The 22,751-nt window shown below is 38.1% G+C and overlaps 1 protein-coding gene across 2 annotated transcripts in view; it reads right to left on the bottom strand.

Moving 5' to 3' along the window:
- Window positions 1–808: 808 nt before the first annotated feature.
- zbtb20 (zinc finger and BTB domain containing 20) overlaps window positions 809–22,751 on the bottom strand; it is a 48,052-nt gene continuing 26,109 nt past the window's right edge. For both annotated transcript variants that reach the window (XM_024397825.2, XM_024397824.2), the window contains 2 exons: window positions 20,504–22,033; window positions 809–13,364 (listed from right to left, as the gene is read on the bottom strand). In XM_024397825.2, coding sequence (XP_024253593.1) covers window positions 12,835–13,364; window positions 20,504–22,013 — 2,040 coding nt within the window. In that variant the 5' untranslated portion in view covers window positions 22,014–22,033 and the 3' untranslated portion in view covers window positions 809–12,834. The remainder of the gene's footprint in view (window positions 13,365–20,503; window positions 22,034–22,751) is intronic.

Below are 22,751 nucleotides of genomic sequence, written 5' to 3' on the forward strand. Positions count from 1 at the left end.
GACCCATGGGGCGGCACACAATTGACCCAAAGTCATCCAGGTTAGGGGAGGGTTTGGCCGGCAGGGATGTCCTTCTCCCATCACTCTCTAGTGACTCCTGAGGCGGTCCGGGCGCATGCACACTGACACGGTCACCAGTTGGACTGTGTTTCCTCCGACACATTGGTGTGGCTGGCTTCCAGTTTATGCAGGCATTGTGTCAAGAAGCATTGTGGCTTGGTTGGGTCGAGTCTTCGTCTCCCCGAGTCCGTACGGGAGTTGCAGCGATGAGACAAGACTGTAACTACCAATTGGATACCACAAAATTGTGGAGAAAATAAATAAATAAACATACCCAGTTGTAATGTGGCTCATATAGTGAGGATGACTATAATAGTTGGGTTGTTTTCATGTCTTTTTGTACATAGTTTGTGTGGTAAAACAATGTATACAGCCATCTGATGGCTTTGAATTCATTCCATCATTTAATTCTGGAGAGGCATGTAGTTTCCTGAACAGCTATATATAGCCAACTAGAAGGTGCAATCAACAATAACTAATGTCTTGAATCATAAAATGTTTATTTTTTTCTTGAACTAAAGATTTGAACTTTATGGTCTGGGGATGAATTTTTTTAACATGATCAAAACCACACTCTGCATAGGCTGACCATCAAAGAGTACATTTCAGTAGTTGAAATTGTTTGGAAATCAGTGGCTTTAATGTAGTATGGACCTTTGAATTATTGAAGCATCAAGTAGCAACATATGGCTGGTCCACTAAGCAAATCCTTTAATGAAATAAAAACACAACATTACTTTCTGTGAAGTACAGGAAAGTACTAGTTTTTATTCCTTCATAATCAAACTTCACAAACAGCGTGAACTTGTACAATACCTCAGAGTGAAAATTACAAAAAAAGTGCTGGTAACATTTACAAAAAATCATCCTTACTTAGCAACAATCAGTTTATTCTTCCTCACTTTTTTTAGTCTTTTGTATTAAGGCTTAATACTTCTGTATAAAGTATATGCAAGATAAGTCTTCACAGTTTTTCGAAAAAAGTCACAATATTATGTAACATAATGAAGCTTTACGGCTATTTTTCTTTATAATAACAAATACACATCACTGGTAAATATACGTGAAATACAGGGCTTGCTGTAAAATGGCAGGTAATGATACTGTTTGCTGAAATAACTTGCTTTCACACATTGATAGGAAAGGTCTGACATACCATTGTGATAACTGAAGGAGGAAGAAAGAACAAATTTATTAGCATAAAAACTTGGGAGATCGCCTCCAAACTTTGGCACATCCCTTTAAACATTTTCACAAAATATATAAGGTTTATTTTGGAAATCATATGCACGGAAGAATAGCAAAACTGTCATAAAGTGAAAACATGCTGTGTAGTAAGGTGTTAAACCAGAGATATTACATAGCCAGTCTTTTCCACTCAGACTGACATGAATAAGGTGCATTTGTAAGACTCAAAGCATGTACTGTAGGTCTTTCTCTTAGATTTAAACAAACACAAATAACTTAGAAACAGAAACTTTCACAAAACATAAAAATAACGTTGACCAAGTCTCGTGGCGACCTCTTGTAATCATGCACCTCCATGGGCTGAGAGAATGGTTGAATATCTCTTACTACAGTAATGCAGCTGTTCAGCTGTGGCATATGAAACAAATATAAAAGGAGAGCTGTATTTGATTTCTTATGTTATTTACTTATCTTTTAGAGTGTGGATATTCCACAGAGACTATTTACTGTGGAACATGTGTCTGTGATAATTTAGAAGAGTAATGAATGAGATGGAATCAAAAACTGAACGCAGTACAAAGCTGATATGTTCAGGGGATTCCCTAAGCTGCACTAGTTCAACAGATGGGAGCTCTAGCCCTATCACTTACCAATTTCACCCTCATGCATACTGTACGGTTAAAGTGACGCAACAAGCTTGCTTTAAATAGCCTACATCACAAAAGCAATTTGGTTTTAGTGCAAACACAATTGGCTGGCTTAAGCTTCTCAATAATAACAAGCTCACCAAGGAGATTACAAGAAGGCACATACTTATGCTTCCTCTAACACGCAACATATTTAGACAAACTGCAGCACCACAAAACGGTAGGCCTAATAACAGGAAAGCTAATATTTCCAGATACCAAAAATCATAGTTGTCATGATTGCTATCATAAATGATTGATGATTTAAAATTCTCAATAAAGAACATTTAGGCGTCAACAATATTTCACCTCACTACTCTGTCTATTTTCTTATGGATAATTATGAATTACAATATATGTGGGTGGGCTTTGATTCTTTGGATGGCGAAACTGATGTTACAATTGACAAGGAAAGTTGCATTTCCCATCCATCAGTGTTTTACGACACAAATGTTGTAGTCTTTTTTTCATAAATATTTTTAATCAATCATTTCCCAGAAAAATGACCTTGAACTGACCTCGAATCTTTACAGATCATATGAGTGTTTTAAAACAAAAATGAGTAAATCAGTGAAGAAAACTGTATGTTTTAACATGGAGGAAGTTTAATGTCTTATGTTGGAATCATTTGGGAAAAAAATGTTTCTACGTAACATAAACCTTTTTTACCTTTTGTTCAGTTATCTTTTTGATGAGGACATTTTACAATGATTGCATGTTTATGGGATATGTTGTAGCTCTCCTCTCCTTCCCGTCCCTCATTTAGGGCTAGTAAGAGCCGTTTCATTTTCTCCAAAACAATCACAAGAGGAAACTATGCACCTCAGACTCGGACACTTCTGATTGGTCAAATATGTCAACTCTGAACAACAATGTGTGCGTGTCCAAGTTTATAATGTGCGTCTCAAAGACAACAAGTTTCCATTCTGTACCTTTACACAGTTTTTTCCCCCAACAAACCTTTCAAATATCACCTTTTACACAGCATTACCCCTGTGCACAGACAGCTCTCTTATTTGAGATACTGTGGCTTGAAGAATGTGTCAATTGTTCTGTGTCATATTGCTTTCCATCAACGAAGACCAAAATATGTTTAGTGCAAATCTCTTTTCTGGTTTGATAAGTGGTAGTTGGCTCTAAAAAAGACTCTGACATTAAGATCACTACAGGGTTCAATCTATATGTTTGATTGACATAGTAAGACAACATATACCAAGTGGTTTCTTTTGATTAATGAATTGCTATTAAGTGGTATCCCTTTTGATATTTTAGCATTTACTTATTTTGTTAGAACAGGGAATTTTGAAATCATTATTGTAAAATTATGATGGCCAGATTTTATAAGCCTGACAAATGCAACATTTTGGCAGATATATTTCAGCACCTTATCTATTAAATGGTGGAAATATAATTTCCAATCAGAGAAGTCACTATTCCTTCTGTAGCAGGTTGGACCCTCTCTGTCTGTCAGGTAATGGGTGCGATAAGGCTTTATTCTGTGCAGTCGGTTCATGTCTCATATAGTAGCTCTCAACTTGGAAATGTTGGAAAACTCACTCCAGTCCAGTGTTTGACAAGTCAAAGTATGACACTTCCTTGTAGCCTACCTACATACCTACATACCTACCTACCTACATACATAAAAAAAACTCATCACCTATTTCAAAACAGCAGTCTTACAATTCAAACAAGGTTGTTTCATAACAGTAATAAAAATACCAACCAACTTAGAGCACACATAAAAGAAAACAAACTGAAAAAACAACATTACTGCAGCATATAAGTCAGGGTTGCTTATTTGTGATGTTATATACCTTTACTACAACAGCTCCACTTCTGCCAAGTTTATTATTCTAATATATAAGGAGTATTTGATCAGGAAGATAAAGAAATCAGAAGCCAAAGCAGGCAACAAAACCTAACAAAAGATTCTTAATTAAAAACATGTTCATACACACACACACACACATATATATATATATATATATATATATATATATATATATATATATATATATATATATATATATATATGTGTAAGTGCAACTTATTTTTCACTGCAGGTACATTTGTTAAATAAACAGCTTTAAGATGGCAGAAAAAAAGCTTGAATATCTGATTAAAAACCGAAGCTTTCTGTAACATAAATCTACACATGTACTGTGGGAGCATACTGACTTTCTGATTCATCACTGAGTGGATCTTACAATGACCAATGTAGACACTGACTTCATTCAACTACCACACTAAAGAAGCATGACCCAAATAACTAATCATATTTCAAACATCCAGCTTGAAAAAAACTTTCAAATTATGTCATACCTCCACAATAAGTGACATTTTACTCATACAAAGGATGTCATACCTCCACAATAAGTGACATTTTACTCATACATATTTTCCAACGGTTTACATTTTTCTTTGATATGAACAATTCATATTACAACAAATATATAATGTAGTAATCAACATCATGTACTGTATGCTACCAACTGATAAGAAATTTGGTCCAACTCATCAAGATGTTAATACAACTCAATTAATAGTAATATCTTTACACTGTTTTGTTGTTTTTGCCTTAATTATTCATCAAATGTCAGCTGGCTTTTGAGTTTAAAGCTCTCTGGGGGAAATGTATCTGTAGCAGGCTCTAGGTAAGCCATCAAAATGTTATAATATCGTATTGTGGGATAAATCATTTGCCCTTAAATCAGATTTAGGCCTCTTTGTGTTGCTTGGTTCGGTTGTTCTGGGCAGCGGCAAGTTTAATCTTCCTACTCTTTTACTCAATGGCATCAACACATTGCAGAACAAGGATGTGCAAAAGCAACTCATATTTTGGTCCACCTCAAAGTTTGAAAAAACAGTCTAAATTCAGTATGGATCTTCCACTATATGTTTGAATAACATTTTGAGACAGATGTCTTTAGAATATTAGTCAGACAAACAGATACATTGTGCATGGCATGTCAATTTAGTATCCGTTCTCCACTAATCCAGTGCATTTAGTTTATCAGAGAATAAAAGCTTTGAAATCAACAAGACGGAAGGAAGAAATCAATGACTGAAAACTGGAATAACAGACAAACGGATTAAACAAAGATAAACGGATCAATCAAACAAAATCAAATGTGTATTGGAAAGGCCTAAATCAATTTGCTAAGTGTGTGTAGAAAAAATAACTAATGGATATTGAGTATTAATTTTAAGCAGAGGAACAATGCAACATTTACAATCTTATTCATGTTATAACATGCTATAGTTCTACAACAACTACTACGTGTCAGGTTTCTTTTTATATTTTGCTGAATTTCTTTAGAAAAGCTATTTTGGTCTACAGTAGGCACATTAACACAACAATTAAACTACAGTCTACCAATAGCGATCAGAGGACAAAACGCAGAAAAGCATTTTCACAAGCACCCTGTCTTGAGTATCAAAGAAAATATAATTTTAGCCATCTTGCCAGATTTGAACACATACAAATTTATAGGAACGTACATCTTGGTAGTCTTTGTTATCGCTTACACAACAGATAATGTTCTTTCTGCTTGAAATTCAGACACTGTGATATTATTATCATTCTTTGGTGTTTACGGAAACAAGCATATGTCATCCAACATGTTCAATAGCCCCCTGATGGTTTGGTTTCATATCACAACAAATCATTACTACCACCGGCACCTTTAACAACACCAAGCAACGTATTGTAATGGAAGCTCTGCATGTCCAAACTAATTATATATGATTGCATGCTGATTGAGACCACAAGTATGTCTGGTACACGGCAGAAAGTGGGCAGAAATATGTTCACCAAACCTATTAGGTAAAAGAGAGACAAACGTAGAAAAACATATGGGTAATACAGTGCAGTGCATGTTGCTTAGTCTCACCATAGACATAAATTATATTTTGGACATGTGAGAAGTGCAAGAGACCTGCTGAAAGCCCCAAGACAATTATTCAAGGTGCTAAGCAAGCTACTGTTGAGGCTCTTTTATTCAGCACCTTTCAAACTCCACATCTTCTAGATGACTCAGTATTCTCCGTAAACTAAGAGACAACATTTAAGGGAGAGTTTGAGATATATTGCATATGGAACACAATCCGATAGGTAGAAGGACACACCATGTTCCAGAAGAACACACCATGGTAGCAAGCAGGCCATTTTCCTTTATGCAGGGGCGTATTCTGCACTATGGTTAGAAGCTAAACAAAATCCAATGATGGGACCATCAATGCCAGAGATGCTAAGCAGTGCTTTTCTGAGACGCATCTGCAATCATATACAGTTTAGCAAGCCAGTGACACTATAATAAACATAAATGTGAGGATGATTATTGTGGAGATTCAACTAAACGTAAACCAACATAGAGGGGTAAATGTCACATGACAAAAGAACCAGCAGAGCAGACCAGCAAGTAATGAAAAGAAAGTCATTGATTTATTGTCCTAGTAAGGCTGTTGGGGTCACATCATTTGTTACTGAGTCTGAAATAATCGACAACATAATCTCGTAGAGTGAGGCCAGACTAGGGACAGGAATGTTCTGGACATTACAGGAATGTGCATATTTCAGATATGCTGCGGGTATTGGGTCCTAATCATTTATGACACTAACTTTCCTTATCAATTCAAGGTAGAGACACACAATTGGTGAATATTGATTCCAAATCATATTGTAGAGTAACACTCTCATAAAACGATAGATTATGACAAGACTGCTAGCGGTCTGATTCTTGCTTACAAGGACACTTTTAATTACAGCTAGCACTCAGACAAATGCTTGGTACTCTTCATGTAAAACTTGATTGCACTTCTAACTGATATTGCTGTGTTGTTGTAGGCTGTAGTAGCTGAAGCAAATATAGCACTGCACTGATGTCACTGATCAAGTACAGTAACGTAGGCGCGCACGTGTAGCTAGCTGCAGGGACCGAGTAGCATCATTGATTGCTAGGTCTGAAACATTCCGACCAGCACAAAGACAATAGTATACACTTTATCCATCATTATGAGCTACAACCAGAGAACAAACACAAGGAATGTGCTCAACTGACTGGCATGTCTTATGTGAGATCATAATCACTGTATTATGAGAGAACAGCTAGGCTATGTCTAAGGACAACATTTGATTGTGGTAGGTATTTTGCATCAAAACAAACATCGAAAGGTAAGAAAAGAAGTGGTTTAGTGACTACTATTTATATTATTTTTAACAGCAAAAACCCCCCAAATGTAATTATAGACATTCAGTGTGGCAGAAGAATGATGGCTGGTGCTGATAAGCCAGAAGTCTTGACAATTTAGGTGTGCTTACAAACCTGGGCAAACTACGCAAAACTGTTCAAAATCTTTCGTGAAACATACCTGTAGCTTTAGACGAACAAAACAATGTTGTGTTTTTGTAATGGCAAACATTAAGATAGGGACTAGCTACTATATCATATTACTACACATGCTTACTCATTGTTTTAATGAAGAAGAGTTAGTTGAATGCCTCATGGCTAGGCCCCTTAAAGCGAACCTTTACTACAGTTCATGAACTCCAGTTGTTTATCTTAGCAGTTTTCTCCTATGTACTAGTTATAAAACTAAGTATGTCAGCAGGAAATAATAACAAATCTATCTTATATAAATAGAAGATTTGAGGAGGATAAAGATATTTTAAAGGGCTTTCTTAGGATGCACTGTGTTATGACTGTGACCAACATTGCTGTTATAGTAGTATAAATATTGTTATAATTTGTGTATAGATTATCATGTGTATATAGCTACTGTATATATTTGGAAAATGTACGGTAGGAGAGCAAAACTACTTTATGAAGATTTAGTATAGTAATGTATAAATAGGCACTTGATAGCTAGGCATACTCCTTATATCCCTCAAAGCATATTCCTATAGTTACATTTCTGTCTGTATCTCAAACGCTTTCCATTATATGTGTTAAAGTTGTTGATGAAGAACATATTGATTTAAAAAACTGTGTATATATACTTTAGATTCAACTGATATTATGTAGTTGGACTGTATCTGTATAATGTATGCCAGCAGGTTTACTGTCATGGTAATTGTTCGTTTCTGAGTTACTACGTATTACTACTCTAGGTGAGTGAATAAAATGAATGTGAGGACACTGAAGGAAAGTAAATCAGGAACTGTAAGATAAACAGAATGGGTTTTTCTCTAAAAGCCTGCTTAGTCACAAGAGCTATACTAGTAACTGACATTAGTCTTCGCACTACGTTTGTTATATTTTCCTATTTTTTTTCTTCAACTGAAAGTACAGTATCTCCCATTTGAAAAGAGGGTTCATGTCCAACGAGAAGATAGGCGCTTCTGACAAGCTACGATGTCTTACTCAATGGCTGTCTATCCTTTGCCCACTAACTAAAAACTATTTACAAATGCACCGGTACATAATGGTTGCAAGAAAAATAGGCAAATTAAAGCCCTGGAACACACAAGCACATAGATGATTCAAACACACTGCAAAACTGATCCTGTGTCTCTACAATTAAGTAAAAACGTGAAATATAAGAACATGACAGTTAAAACACCAAACAAAAAGCTGTAGGCTTAATTCTAACTAATTCTATACTTGTGAATATATTGTATAGCTGAAAAATACATTATGTTATAGTAATCTTACAAACATAAATTCTAAACTCTTTCTTGACTGTATAGTATATAAACCAAGGACAACAGCGACAGGGGCGTATTTCAGGGTTGCATTGCATGTTTTCCCAACTTTTTAACTAACTATTAATTGAACACAATGACATGAGCCACTGGTACAATAAGTTAATCAAACAAAAGAGAGAATGACAAGAAAGGCCAGGGAGGGACTGCCGACAAAACATGGCATTGTTGGAAAACAAATCCTGGAAAGTTCTTAAGTCATGTCAATTTATAGTATCATAAGATGATACTAATGCTAAACGTCTGCTTGTAAGTCACACATAGGTATAAGTGAGGTCAACCATCTATGGGCAGGGGAGAGCCAACAGGTCTATACCTCAGTATTGTCAAAGATTATGTTATGTTTCCAATGTACCTTTCTCGTGAGCTGTGTGATAATATGGGTGATTTATATAGCCCACATCCACTCTCGAAATATCTCAAAACCAACATTAAACTATTCCTTTGCTATTATCTTTTTTCACAACCTATGACAACGAGAAAATGATGTACTTTAGAAAAACATCTACAGTCAATAGTGCATTTGATTCATTTATTACATAAATATCATTTAGGCTGACTGTAAGAGACTGCAAAGTGGTCAAAATAATGCTAGATTATCTCACTGATAATACATTTGGAAGCAACTATAGTCTGGTCTTGGTTTCATAAGAAATAAGTGATGGTTAAATTGTTTAGCATTCATTATTCTGTTTCTGAAACTGAAGGTTGGACTTAGTTCACAGTGCATGGTTCTTACTGTGTTTACTGGGACTAACTTGGTGAATGTACTGCTCTGCCTAGCTGGTTGACCATTTCTATATTGTTCCATAGAGCAGACAACACCACCACCTCCACCACTACTCCCTCTACCACCACCACCACCACCACCACCACCCCTACCACCACCACCACCACCACTACCACCACCACCACTACCACCACCAACAACAACTGTATGCCAGAGCAATAACATGTGATCAAAATAGATCTCAGCAGTTCCTTACATACTGTAACCATCTGTTAAGGACTTTGTCTCATCAAACATGAGACTACAGAGTCCTCTAAGACTACAGACACAATTAACCTTGTATGCAGACATGCAGTTCCTGGTCCTACAGAGTAGCAATGGGAGCAACAGAGTAGAAGCATTTATAGGCTTGTGTTCCCGATAGAGACCTCTGCAGCAGAGGATAACAAACTGCGGCCCAATCACAAGTCACATATGTTGTTCCCTTTACTTGACAACCACATGCTATTTCAGTGACCAGATGAAACTCTATGAAACATAATGCAAGGCCCTCGCTCTGATGATATGAGGAAACTCTGGGATTGATTACTAACTAATAGCCCTCATCACTTCCTTGTTTTCAATTTGAAAGAGACAAAGATAGAATACGGTGAAGATGATAGAAGAGTATTAGGTAGGCCTTATCCAAATATCAACCAGCTGAAGCTAACTAAAGCACTAGGCACAAGATGCCATGCACTTCTTCCACTCGGGGCAATGTATTTACCACTATCAATATTTGATCAATAGATGTCTTTGTAAATGTGCACAACAAATGTGTTTATTAGCCCAAGAGGGTTAGCTAAAGCTGCGTCTCACAGTACCTGCACTGCATATTGCAAAGGAAGCCCTACAGTTCAGGTTTTACACCTCCACTTGGGACACCAACAGTTTGATTATACAACACACACAAACACTCACACAGACAAACACAAGAGATGCAGACTTGTGTACAATTTACAAATAGCAAATAATAGCTGCGTACAATCTCCCACCCACCCTGTAATTCCTAAAGAAACTTGTTCTAAAAAAAACCACATAATTTATGTCCAAGGACACTATAAAATATTTTTTTCTTTTGGGGGGGGATTTAGTTTGGCATGAATGCTTTTGTATGAAAATTCAGCATCTGTTCTAATGTATGCAATGGGATAACTGCTGTTGAAGGGGATTACCTCTTGAAAAGAATACATTAAAAGGTTGAAAACAGAGACAAGCTCACACGATGGATCACATTTAAATAGAACTAAACGCTTGCACAAACACAGCACAAGTAAATACATATAATAACAAGAGATAACAAAAGCTAAGAAACATAAAATGACCTTATCGTAAAATGGAACAAAGCTATTCTAACACGTTAATTCTACAACAAATTATTAGATAAAAAATGATTATTTTTCTCTAAAACTATAATATCTCTGGTAACAGTAGTGCACTTATCGGCTCAAGCAGTGCAACATATAGGCTATGCAAGAAAATAATGCAGTCCTCTTATCAAGCTTTTAAGAAAGATGTTTTCCTTTAAAAAATGAACAAATGAAAATAATAGAATTTCATTTATTAAGTAAAACAATAAAATATTAAGCACAGGCATTTGAAGAAAATGTGCAAAGCAGCACTTTGTTTTTATCTACAACATATTGTTTTCAGACTGTACTGTAATTCTGGTAAGTTACTATCTCGTCATGGTAACTAAAAAGGTGTCTACTCAAAGACATGAGCAAAATCTTCAGATTGCAGTTGCAGGCAGACGTGTGTGTCTTAGTTTGGATAAAATGCATGAACAGTAAGCCAAATATCAGAGCAGAGCCTTTGAGTGACGTGACACTTGCTTTACTCCCAAATCTATACTGTACACACTGTGTCTAGGTATCTGTGAAATCAGGAATGTATCTTATTGTCTTGGAAGTCCATCTGCAAGTTGTGTTATATTATGAAGTAATTATTGACCGGGATTATATGTTATTGTGGTTTCTTTTGCCTCGCCTCGTCTGTCTCGGTGTCTGTATTAAATGTCCGAACGTGACATGCCATTTGGGCCACCAGGTGGAGCTAACATTTCAGGAGTAGTGCATTTTAGTTTCTCCACCTGCTCAAATAGCTGTGTCATGTCCATAGGAACAGGATATACAGAGATTTAGGTCATACAATTATATTTTTGTCCAATGCAAGTTCACAGAATCACTCAATTTACCGGTAATCTATCTGACAGCTGTCTTAAACTATCCTGGTAAACCATTCCATTATCCTATAATATATTTTAGTTTCTTAATTTAAACGTTAATAGTAATATTGACCAATCATGTTGTAATCTACAGCTGATAACAGTCTGGTGCAGATTGCGAAGCAGCAGTCACGATGAGTCTGGTAGCATACTCAATCAAGCCTGCTACAACTGCACATGTCAAATCCTCTTCATAGAACTAAACAATCATTTATAACCTCATTATGTCAAGAAGAACCTTTAGTCTTTTGTTATGTCACATGTTGTAAATGGAAGAGGTCTAATAGCCTTAACAGTCTTCTAAGATATTAGTGGCAGTGTATGCAAATGAAATAAACTCCTAATAATATTACATTTTTGCTCAAATACTGTCTTATCAACAACCCTAATTTTGTAAACTTAACCTGAACCATCAAAATGCATGGACAATAACACATATACTAAATACCCATTTCTATACCCACTCACAGGAAGTTACATTTCAGTACAATTATTAATATCAATTTGTACCTTCACAACAGCTGTATTGTAATCCCTCAATACCTTAATAATAATAAATAAAAACCCAGTGTCAAATTAATTACTCTCCTTTTCTTACCCTACATAAGAAGGCAAACTTGTGACCAACAATATTTTTCAGAGGGAATCTTTAGCCCAAGCCAGATTTTTTATATTTTTTTGTGAAAATTATACCACAGTAAGCTTGGACTCCTAATAGTGTCCAAAACGGTCAATATGGGATTACATTTACCATGTTCCAAATTCCATGGCAATGTTTGCACACGCACACACACGCACACATACAAATACACACGCACAAGTACACACATACACAGATTAACACATACACTCATACAAAGATATATTTATACTGTATATAGGTGTGTGAGTTTGAATTTGTGTATGTGTGTGTGTTTCTTTCATAGGCCTTTCGGTAGTGTTCAACACATAAATCAGTATTTTAGGAAAGCATACATTTAGAGGCCTGTAGTAAGGATCCATCCAGTGGATCAATATCAAACTACAAAGCCTTAAGGCCACCATCTTGTTTTTCTTTTAGAATAACAAAAAAAACTCATTTCTGGGAAACTTAATGTGCCAGTGTCTATACTGATTATTCTTCATGCCTCAAAATAAAAAAAAATCTAGTGCCATTTTTCTTTTCATTTAATATTTTTTAAAGAAGTGTATCTATTTGTACTTATCCATCGGAGACATGCATTCGCATGTGGTCATTGAAGTGCTCAATTTGGTCGAACTTGGCAGGGCAGACGGAGCACACGTAGGTGGTCCCTTCTTGGCAGCTTGCCTCCGCAGCCACACCCACTCCTGGTCCGACCCCACCCCCTACTCCTGCGCCACCGCCGACGGGCATGGCGAGGGCCACCACGCCGGCGCCAGGTTCGGGCACGGCCATGGGAATGGAAACAGGGCCACCGGCACCTGCTGCCCCCGACAGCCCTGTGACGGCGCCCCCTGTGCTGTGCAGAGCCATGTGTCTCTCCAGCAGGGTCTTGTGAGAGAACTTCTTCTTGCAGATGTAGCACTCATAGGACTTCTCTCCACGGTGCAGCCGCATGTGGACGTTGAGGGAGCTCTTTTGGGTGAAGCGTTTGTTGCAGATGCTGCACTGGTAGGCACGCACCCCTGTGTGAGTGACCATGTGTTTGATTAGGTAATCCTTCAGGGAGAACGAGCGCCAGCAGATGCTGCACTGATGTGGTTTCTCACCTGGATGTACAAAGAAGTCACAGTCATTAGGAGGAAAAAGGAGACAGAAAAACACAAAACCCTGCTAAACAACAAAGAACACTGACTGACAGTGAAGCTCCATTCTTCGAATGTAGCCTTGAGAATGTTGCATGATTTTTGCTAATTAACGAGGACGGTGCCCATCACAAAACAACAGTAAACCCAACACCTCAGTCCATGAACTCACTGTCAAGCAGCCATTGTTTATGGGCACGCTCATCCTCCAGTGTCTGATTCGTTACATTTGAATAGGCACCGATATTTCCCTCTTACTCATTAACATGTTATCAGTGTATGAACGAGTATCTCAGTTTGAATATATTTTCTAAACTAATCAAAAACAATATAATTTTTAATATTCACTGCTCTTTCATTCTGCTCTTAAATGGCCCAATTATGAATTCAGGTCAAATTTGAACCCCTTCCAACATCCTGCTCGGTGTTGTCTTCCCTATTTTTTACTTTTAATATTTATGCACCAACCACCCACTGATACTTTAAAATGACAAATAGTACCTAATCAATGTGTGATATCTTACAGAACAAGCTTAATGGGCAACCATACTGGGCATTATATATCACCCACTATAATGTAATCGAAAACATAATATCAGCTACATGATGCAGGTAGCCACAGTTCACTTTTCAATGTGACAGAGCCTTATAACTCATTTGTATAGATCAGTTGAATCTAAATCAGGGATTGACATTAAGGTAACCTAAAACAGATATTTATGGTTCCTCCCCATTTTTGAAGTCAGGGGTGTCTGCGGGTTTTTGCATTTTCCTTTCAATTAAGACCTAGACAGCCAGGTGAGGGGAGTTCTTTACTAATTAGTGACTAAGTACAAGGGAGGAGCAAAAACCTACAGACACTCGGCCCTCCATGGAATGACAATTTATGACACTTCTGTGTGCAAACAGCTAGAGCCATAAAGTGCCATAAATTGTCTCTCTTTCACTTAATAAACAATTGGGAGGAACCAAAAATACACATTTTAGGCTACTGGAAAGTTTGGTTGTTTTCACCTGACCAATGGGGAAACCACAGAGAAGGCTCAACTTGCCCAACTGCCATTCCTTCCATAAGGGAAGAAACCAGAAAGTTCACTTGCCTGGCCAGTAGCACAACCTTTAATGTCAATCCCTGAAAATCACTACTTCTTTCATGCACAGAAAACAAATACACTGTATAAAGGGAAAGGGGGATACCTAGTCAGTCGTACAACTGAATGCATTCAAGAAACTGAAACGTTTCTTCCGCATTTAACCCAACCCCTCTGAATCAGAGTCAGCCATCCATCCATCAAGAAATAACCCATATACATCAAGCAATTAAACAAAATACACATTTATTAGGAGGGAATTAAAAAAGGGTGATTGAGGACCTTTGTACTGATGCTTTTTGTGTGAATATTGTTGTGTATATTGATGGGTATATTGATGTGTATAGTGTATATTGATGTGTATATTGACATGTATAGTGTATATTGATGTGTATAGTGTATATTGATGTATATAATGTATATTGATGTGTATAGTGTATATTGACATGTATAGTGTATATTGATGTGTATAGTGTATATTGATGTATATAATGTATATTGATGTGTATAGTGATGTGTATAGTGTATATTGATGTGTACAGTGATGTGTATAGTGTATATTGATGTGTATAGTGTATATTTAAGCAATAAGGCTTGAGGAGGGTGTGGTATATGGCCAATATACACCGAGATGCGTCGTGCCAAAGTACAGCCTTTTGCAGTGAAAGCAGTGAAAGTACAGCCTTTTGGCCATATACCAGAAACCCCAGAGGTGCCTTAGTTCATTTTTACATGTTTTGTTTGAGCTGCTTTTGAAAGCAAAAGTCAAATTGAAAACAGTATTGGTATTGTTGAATTCGATTTTCATTAGTGGTGGAAAAAGTAACCAATTGTCATACTTGAGTAAAAGTAAAGATACCTTAATTAACAGAAAATGACTCAAGTAAAAGTGAAAGTCACCCAGTAAAATTATACTTGAGTAAAAGTCTAAAAGTATTTGGTTTTAAATATACTTAAGTATCAAAAGTAAATGGAATTGCTAAAATATACCTAAGTATCAAAAGTATAAATAATTTCAAATTCCTTATATTAAGCAAACCAGACGGCACCATTTTCATTTTTTTACGACCAGGGGCGCGCTCCAAAACTCATTTACAAATGAGAACGCATAGCCCCTCGTTGATTATCCCTTATGTACAGTCCCAGTCAAGCGTTTGGTCACACCTACTCATTCAAGGGTTTTTCTTTATTTTTACTATTTTCTACATTGTAGAATAATAGTTTAGACATCAAAACTATGAAATAACACATATGGAATCATGTAGTAACCAAAAAAGTGTTCACTTCTTCGGGATAGGGGGCAGCATTTTCACTTTTGGATAAATAGCGTGCCCAATTTCAACTTCCTGCTTCTCATCCCCAGAATATAAGATATGCATATTATTAGTAGATTTGGATAGAAAACACTGAAGTTTCTAAAACTGTTTGAATCATGTCTGTGAGTATAACAGAACTTATGTAGCAGGCAAAACCCAGAGGACAAATCATTCAGATTTTTTTTGTTTGAGGTCACTGTCTATTCAATGTGTTTTCATTGGGAAACTAGATTTCTAAGGGACTTGTTTGCAGTTCCTACCGCTTCCACTGGATGTCACCAGTCTTTAGAAATTGGTTGAGGTTATTCCTTTGTGAAATGAAGAAGTACGGCCATCTTGAATGAGTGTTATTTGAAGTCAACTTTTTGAGAGAGGAGCATGACTTGAAAAGCAGCGTGAGTTTGTTGTCTTCCTGTATTGAACACAGATTGTCCAGTATTCAATTTGATCGATTATTGACGTTTTAAAATACCTAAAGTTGTATTACAAAAGTAGTTTGAAATGTTTTGGCAAAGTTTACAGGTAACTTTTGAGATATTTTGTAGTGACGTTGCGCAAGTTGGAACCGGTATTTTTCTGGATCAAACGCACCAAATAAATTGACATTTTGGATATATTATCGACGGAATTACTCGAACAAAAGGACCATTTGTGATGTTTATGGGACATATTGGAGTGCCAACAAAATAAGCTCGTCAAAGGTAAGGCATGATTTATATTTTATTTCTGCGTTTTGTGTAGTGCCTGCAGGTTTGAAATATGCTTTCTCTCTTTGTTTACTGTTGTGCTATCATCAGATAATAGCATCTTATGCTTTCGCCAAAAAGCCTTTTTGAAATCTGACATATTGGCTGGATTCACAACAAGTGTAGCTTTAATTTGGTATCTTACGTGTGATTTAATGAAAGTTTGATTTTTATAGTATTTTATTTGAATTTGGCGCCCTACATTTTCCCTGGCTATTGGCCAAGTGGGACGCAAGCGTCCCCTATATCCCAGAGAGGTTATTAAACAAATCATTTATATTTGAGATTCTTCAAAGTAGCCACCCTTTGCCTTGATGACAGCTCTGCACACTCTTGGCATTCACTCAAGCAGCTTCATGAGGTAGTCATCTGGAATTAATTTAAATTAACAGGTGTGCTTTGTTAAAAGTTAATTTGTGGAATGGAGTGCTGCATCAGATGACCTGGCCGCCACAATCACCCGACCTCAACCCAATTGAGATGTTTTGGAATGAGTTGGACCGCCGAGTGAAGGAACTCCTTCAAGACTGTTGGAAAAGCATTCCAGGTGAAGCTGGTTGAGAGAATGCCAAGAGTTTTGACTGGTACTGTATATTGATCTGTATATTGATGTAAATAGTGTATATTGGTTTGTATATTGATGTGTATAGTGTATATTGATGTGTATAGTGTATATTGATATGTATAGTGTATATTTGTGTATATTGATGTGTATAGTGTAGTGTTGTGTATATTGATGTGTATAAGGGAAAGGGGGATACCTAGTCACTTGTACATCTGAATGCCTTCAACTGAAATGTGTCTTCCGCATTAAACTCTCTGAATCAGAGAGACGCAGGGGGCTGCCATCCACGTCTTCTGCCCCCAGGGAACAGGTTAACTGCCTTTCTCAGGGGCAGAACGACAGATTTCTACTTTGTCAGCTCAGGGATTTGATCCAGCAACCTTTCGGTTACTGGCCCAACACTCTAACCACTAGGCTTCCTGCCGCCCCAGCATATGCTGATGTGTATATTGATGTTTTTAGTGTATATTGATGTGTATAGGGATGTGTATAGTGTATATTGATGTGTATAGTAATGTGTATAGTGTATATTGATGTGAATAGTGTATATTGATGTGTATAGTGTATGCTGATGTGTATAGTGTATATTGATGTGTATATTGTATATAGGATGTGTGTCTATATTGACACCTTGCACAGTGAGGAGGGTGGTTTGAGTGGCCCAAAAATCTCCAAGGATCACAGCTGGAGAATTGTAGATGTTAGTTGGGTCTTGGGGTCAGAAAGTCTCCAAAACTACAATCAGACGCCATATACATAACCAGAAGTTGTTTGGGAGGGTTGCCATAAAAAAAGCCTTTGCTGTCATCAAACAACAAACTCAGGCGCCTACAGTTTGCCAAACGTTACTGGAACTTTCAATGGGACCGGGTTCTATGGTCAGATGAGACCAAAATAGAGAGTTTTGGAAACAAACACCAGGGGTGGGTTTAGCGTAGACAGAAAGATATCCATGCAGAAAAGTACCTCGTCACCACTGTGAAGTGTGGTGGTGGATCTTTGATTTTGTGGGGCTGTTTTTCTTCCAAAGGCTCTGGACAACTTGCTAGGATACATGAAATCATGGACTCCATCAAGTACCAGCATATATTAAATCTAAACCGGACTGCCTCTGCTAGGAAGCTTAAACTGGGCCGTGATTGGATCTTCCAGCAGGAAAATGATCCAAAGCACACCTCAAAAATCAACACTAAAATGTTTCACTGACCACAGAATCAAGGTTTTGCCATGGCCATCCCAGTCCCCTGACCTAAACCCCATAGAAAACCTGTGGGATGAGCTGAAGAGGAGAGTCCACAAGCGTGGACCTTGGAATCTGAAGAATCTGGAGAAATTCTGTATGGAGGAATGGTCTCAAATCCCTTGCCATGTGTTCTACAACCTCATTATGCATTATAGGGGAAGACTCAGAGCTGTTATCTTGGCAAAGGGAGGTTGCACAAAGTATTGAATGAAGGGGTGCCAACAATTGTGGCACACATATATTTGAGAAAAATATTTGTTTCATGATAATTATTTTACTTATTTTACTTAAAAAATAAACATTTTGGGATGATTTTGAATGAAAGATCAAGAAGATAAACAATAAAGACAATTTTTTCACAGCCTGTTTTGCTCCTATTTACCAAGGCTGACAATATTAGTGGAGGGTATATTGATGTTTCTAGTGTATACGGATGTGTATAGTGTAGTGTATAAGGGAAAGGGGGATACCTAGTCACTTGTACATCTGAATGCCTTCAACTGAAATGTGTCTTCCGCATTAAACTCTCTGAATCAGAGAGACGCAGGGGGCTGCCATCCACGTCTTCTGCCCCCAGGGAACAAGTTAACTGCCTTGCTCAGGGGCAGAACAACAGATTTATACCTTGTCAGTTCAGGGATTTGATCCAGAAACCTTTTGGTTACTGGCCCAGCGCTCTAACCACTAGGCTACCTGCCTCCCCAGCATATGCTGATGTGTATATTGATATTTTTAGTGTATATTGATGTGTATAGGGATGTGTATAGTGTATATTGATGTGTATAGTGTATATTGATGTGTATATTGATTTGTATAGAGTACATTTCTGTGTATATTGACGTGTATATTGATGTGTATAGTGTATAATGGTCTGTTATTGATGTGTATAGTGTATATTCATGTATATATTAATGTGTTTAGTGTATAGTGATGTTTATATTGATGTGTATAGTGTAGTTTATATTGGTTTATATATTGATGTGTAAATTAATGTATAGTGATGTGTATATTCATGTGTACATTGATGTGTATGCTGATGTGTATATTGATGTGTAGTGTTCAGCAATGTGTATATTGATGTGCATATTGATGTGTATAGTGTATATTGATGTGAATATTGGTGTATAGTGATGTGTATAGTGTATATTGATGTGATGTGATGTGTTTAGTGTCTAGTGATGTGTATATTGATGTGTATAGTGTTTATTGATTTGTATAGTGTAGTCTATTGTGTATATTGGTTTGTATATTGATGTGTATAGTGTATATTGATGTGTATAGTGTATATTAATATGTATATTGATGTGTATAGTGTATAGTGATGTATATAGTGTATATTGATGCTTATAGTGCACGTTGATGTTCATTTTGATGTGTTTAGTGTATATTGCTGTGCAGAGTGAAGGGTATAGTGTATACATATCTGTGTATAGTGATGTGTATAGTGTATATTGGTTTGTACATTGATGTGTATATTAATGTGTATATTGATGTGTATAGTGATGTGTATATTTATGTGTATAGTGTATATTGATGTGCATAGTGATGTGTATAGTGTGTATTGATGTCTATAGTGTACATTGATGTGAATATTGATGTGTATAGTGTATATTGATATGTGTATTGATGTGTATAGTGTTGTGTATATTGGTTTATATATTGATCTGTATAGTGTATATTAATGTATATATTGATGTGTATTTTCTATTGTGATATGTATATTGATTTGTATAGTGCATATTGATGTGTATAATGTATATTGATGTGTACATTGATTTGCATAGTGTATATTGATGTGTATTGTGTATATTGATGTCTATATCGATGTGTATAGTGTATATTGATGTGTATATTTATGTGTATAGTGTATATTGATGTGTATAGTGTATAATATGTGTATAGTTTATAGTGATGTATATATTGATGTGTATAGTGTATATTGATGTGTTATTGATGTGTATAGTGATGTGTTTAATATGTATTGATGTGTATAGAGGGCTCATCTGTGAAAGAGACCTTGTCTCAGCCTAGTTTTTTAAAAATCCATTGCTACATCTAAACTAAAATAATGATTCATTGTGTTTGTCTTTTATGTTTGCAAATGTATAGGGAAATGATTTGAAACGGAGCCAGTGTACTCACCAGTGTGCACAAACATGTGTTTGACGTAGTTCTGTTTAGCAGTAAAGGTTTTAGTGCAGAGAGTGCACTCATAGGGCTTCTTCTCCCCCTGTCCCATCGAGGCCGCCTGTTGCTGTTCCCGCGCTGCCTGTTGCTGTACCGTCAATTGCTGAGGGAAGGGGGGCATACTAGGGGTAGGCCCGGACACAAACTGGGGCTGCTGGCCTCCCATGGGCTGCTGCAGGCTGAAGAGGAAGGGCTTGTTGTTGCTGGCCGACTGTGTGGGAAACAGAGTGGGCAGGTAGGAGTTGCCAGCCATGCCCATTACCTGGGTGTTGCTGGTCATGGTGAGCGGCATCCTCAGATTGCTGGTGTGAGATTCGACCTGACGCATATAGAGTAGGGCACTTGGCAGAGACTGGGCCATGATTGGGTTGGGCAGGGGCTGCAACATGTTACTGTCGCTAGTGCTGTGGGATGTGCCCCCTTCCTCCGTCTCATGAATCTGCTCTGGGGAGGAGTCATCGACTTCAATCTGCACTGGGGTCCCCTCTCCACCTCCTTCCCTCCCAAAGCCCACGGGGTACTGGTGCTGGTCCACGGAGTCTGGCTCAGTACCAATGGAGGAGCTTACCCCTGAGTCAAAGCTTTCACCCTTCGGTTCAGTCTCCACACCCTCAACGTGGTCAGTGTCCTCTGTGCACTCATCCATACCATAGCAGCTGTACTCATCCTCTGCCTCCTGCTTTATGTGAATGCCTCCTGTCTGTATGCGTACCGGTCGGGGCTGCTTGCGGCAGTGGGTGGTCTCAGGGGTGGATAGGAAGCGTTCCATCTGCTGTGACCTTTCATGGATGCGGGTGATCCACGGCGGGTCTTGGTCGTGCTGGTCCTTCTGCATGCTAAGGGCTGGGTCGTAGCTTGTTGTCATACTGGTTACGTAGTGGGAGCGTTCACGGGTTCCATTCTGCAGTGAGAGGCCCGAGTAGGAGTACAGCGATGTGTACGCACGCTCAAGGCTCTGCTGGGACGTGGCCTGCATGTACCCTGACTCTGCATCGCTGCTGGGCCCAGAGGTGCCTGACTCAGGTGTGCCCCGGGGCGTCTCCTGCCCAGAGTCCCCTGGGTTGACAGGGAACCCCCCTGGACCGGCCAGGCCCACATTCTGGGACACGATGCGGGTGCACTCATCGATGACCGTCTTGATCTGCAGGATGCTGGCAGCAGTGAGGATCTGGAGAGCCTCTGATTGGGACACCCGCAGGACCCCGCTGTACATGAAGTCTATCAGCTTCTGGATGGACTGCACCGAGACCACCGAGGGGATCTCAATGTCACTGTAGCCCAGGAGAAGCTTGTCCTGAAAGAAGGGGCTCCCAGCGGCCAGCACGCAGCGGTGGGCTCGCAGCATGCTTCCATGGATCCGAACAGTCACGTCACAGAAGTGCCCGCGGTTGCGCTGCTCATTGAGGGTCTCAAGTACAGAATTGCTGAAGTTGTGGAGATTGATGTTATGAATGCGCTCGGTCATCCCCTTGCAACAGATGTCACCTGGACACAGAAGAAAAAAAGGCTTCATTTTAAAAATAATTAATAAACCTTGAGAAAGTAAAAATGTGGGCCACATGATGAGTACTATCTAATACAAAAAAAATTATAATGATTATCAAATACATTTTAAGATGGAACATAGCTGCACTGCAGGGACATAATCAGGATATTTAGCAGAGAAATGCCAAGTTTAATCAATTTCAACAAATGACCTTCTCCATCCACCCCATGTGCTTTCCTCACATTTCAGTGGTCATCTTATTTTCATAACATGTTGGCATTTGATATTGAAACAATCAAATTAGTCAAGGTAAACTAGCTAGCTGGTTAGTAGTTGGATGAATGTCTGCACAAAACTGCACAACAAAGGATCTGTAGCGCGATAGAGCGAAAGAGACAATCAAGATGGATCCCCATCTCATTAGTTTTGTTCCCATCTTACAAGTCTGGTGGTAGATTTTCTCTGAGACTCTAAACCCCCAGTAGGTGGTGCTCTGGGTTTAAACTAATAGACTTAGTTTATCAGCTGTCCACCTGCGTGCTCAGTGATGGTGCTCCCTAACTATCTTACCTCTGCTCTCCCAGTTTTGGGGACATTACACAAATTAAGCTGGTATTTGTGCCAGAGTCCTTTGCTAAAATTTGGTCTGACAATGTTTTGGCCACCCTCATGAATGGATTTGTGGCTGCCCTGAACACAAACTGTACCTGAAATACA

This window comes from Oncorhynchus tshawytscha, linkage group LG33 (genome assembly GCF_018296145.1).
Source record: "Oncorhynchus tshawytscha isolate Ot180627B linkage group LG33, Otsh_v2.0, whole genome shotgun sequence".
NCBI classification, from domain to species: domain Eukaryota; kingdom Metazoa; phylum Chordata; class Actinopteri; order Salmoniformes; family Salmonidae; genus Oncorhynchus; species Oncorhynchus tshawytscha.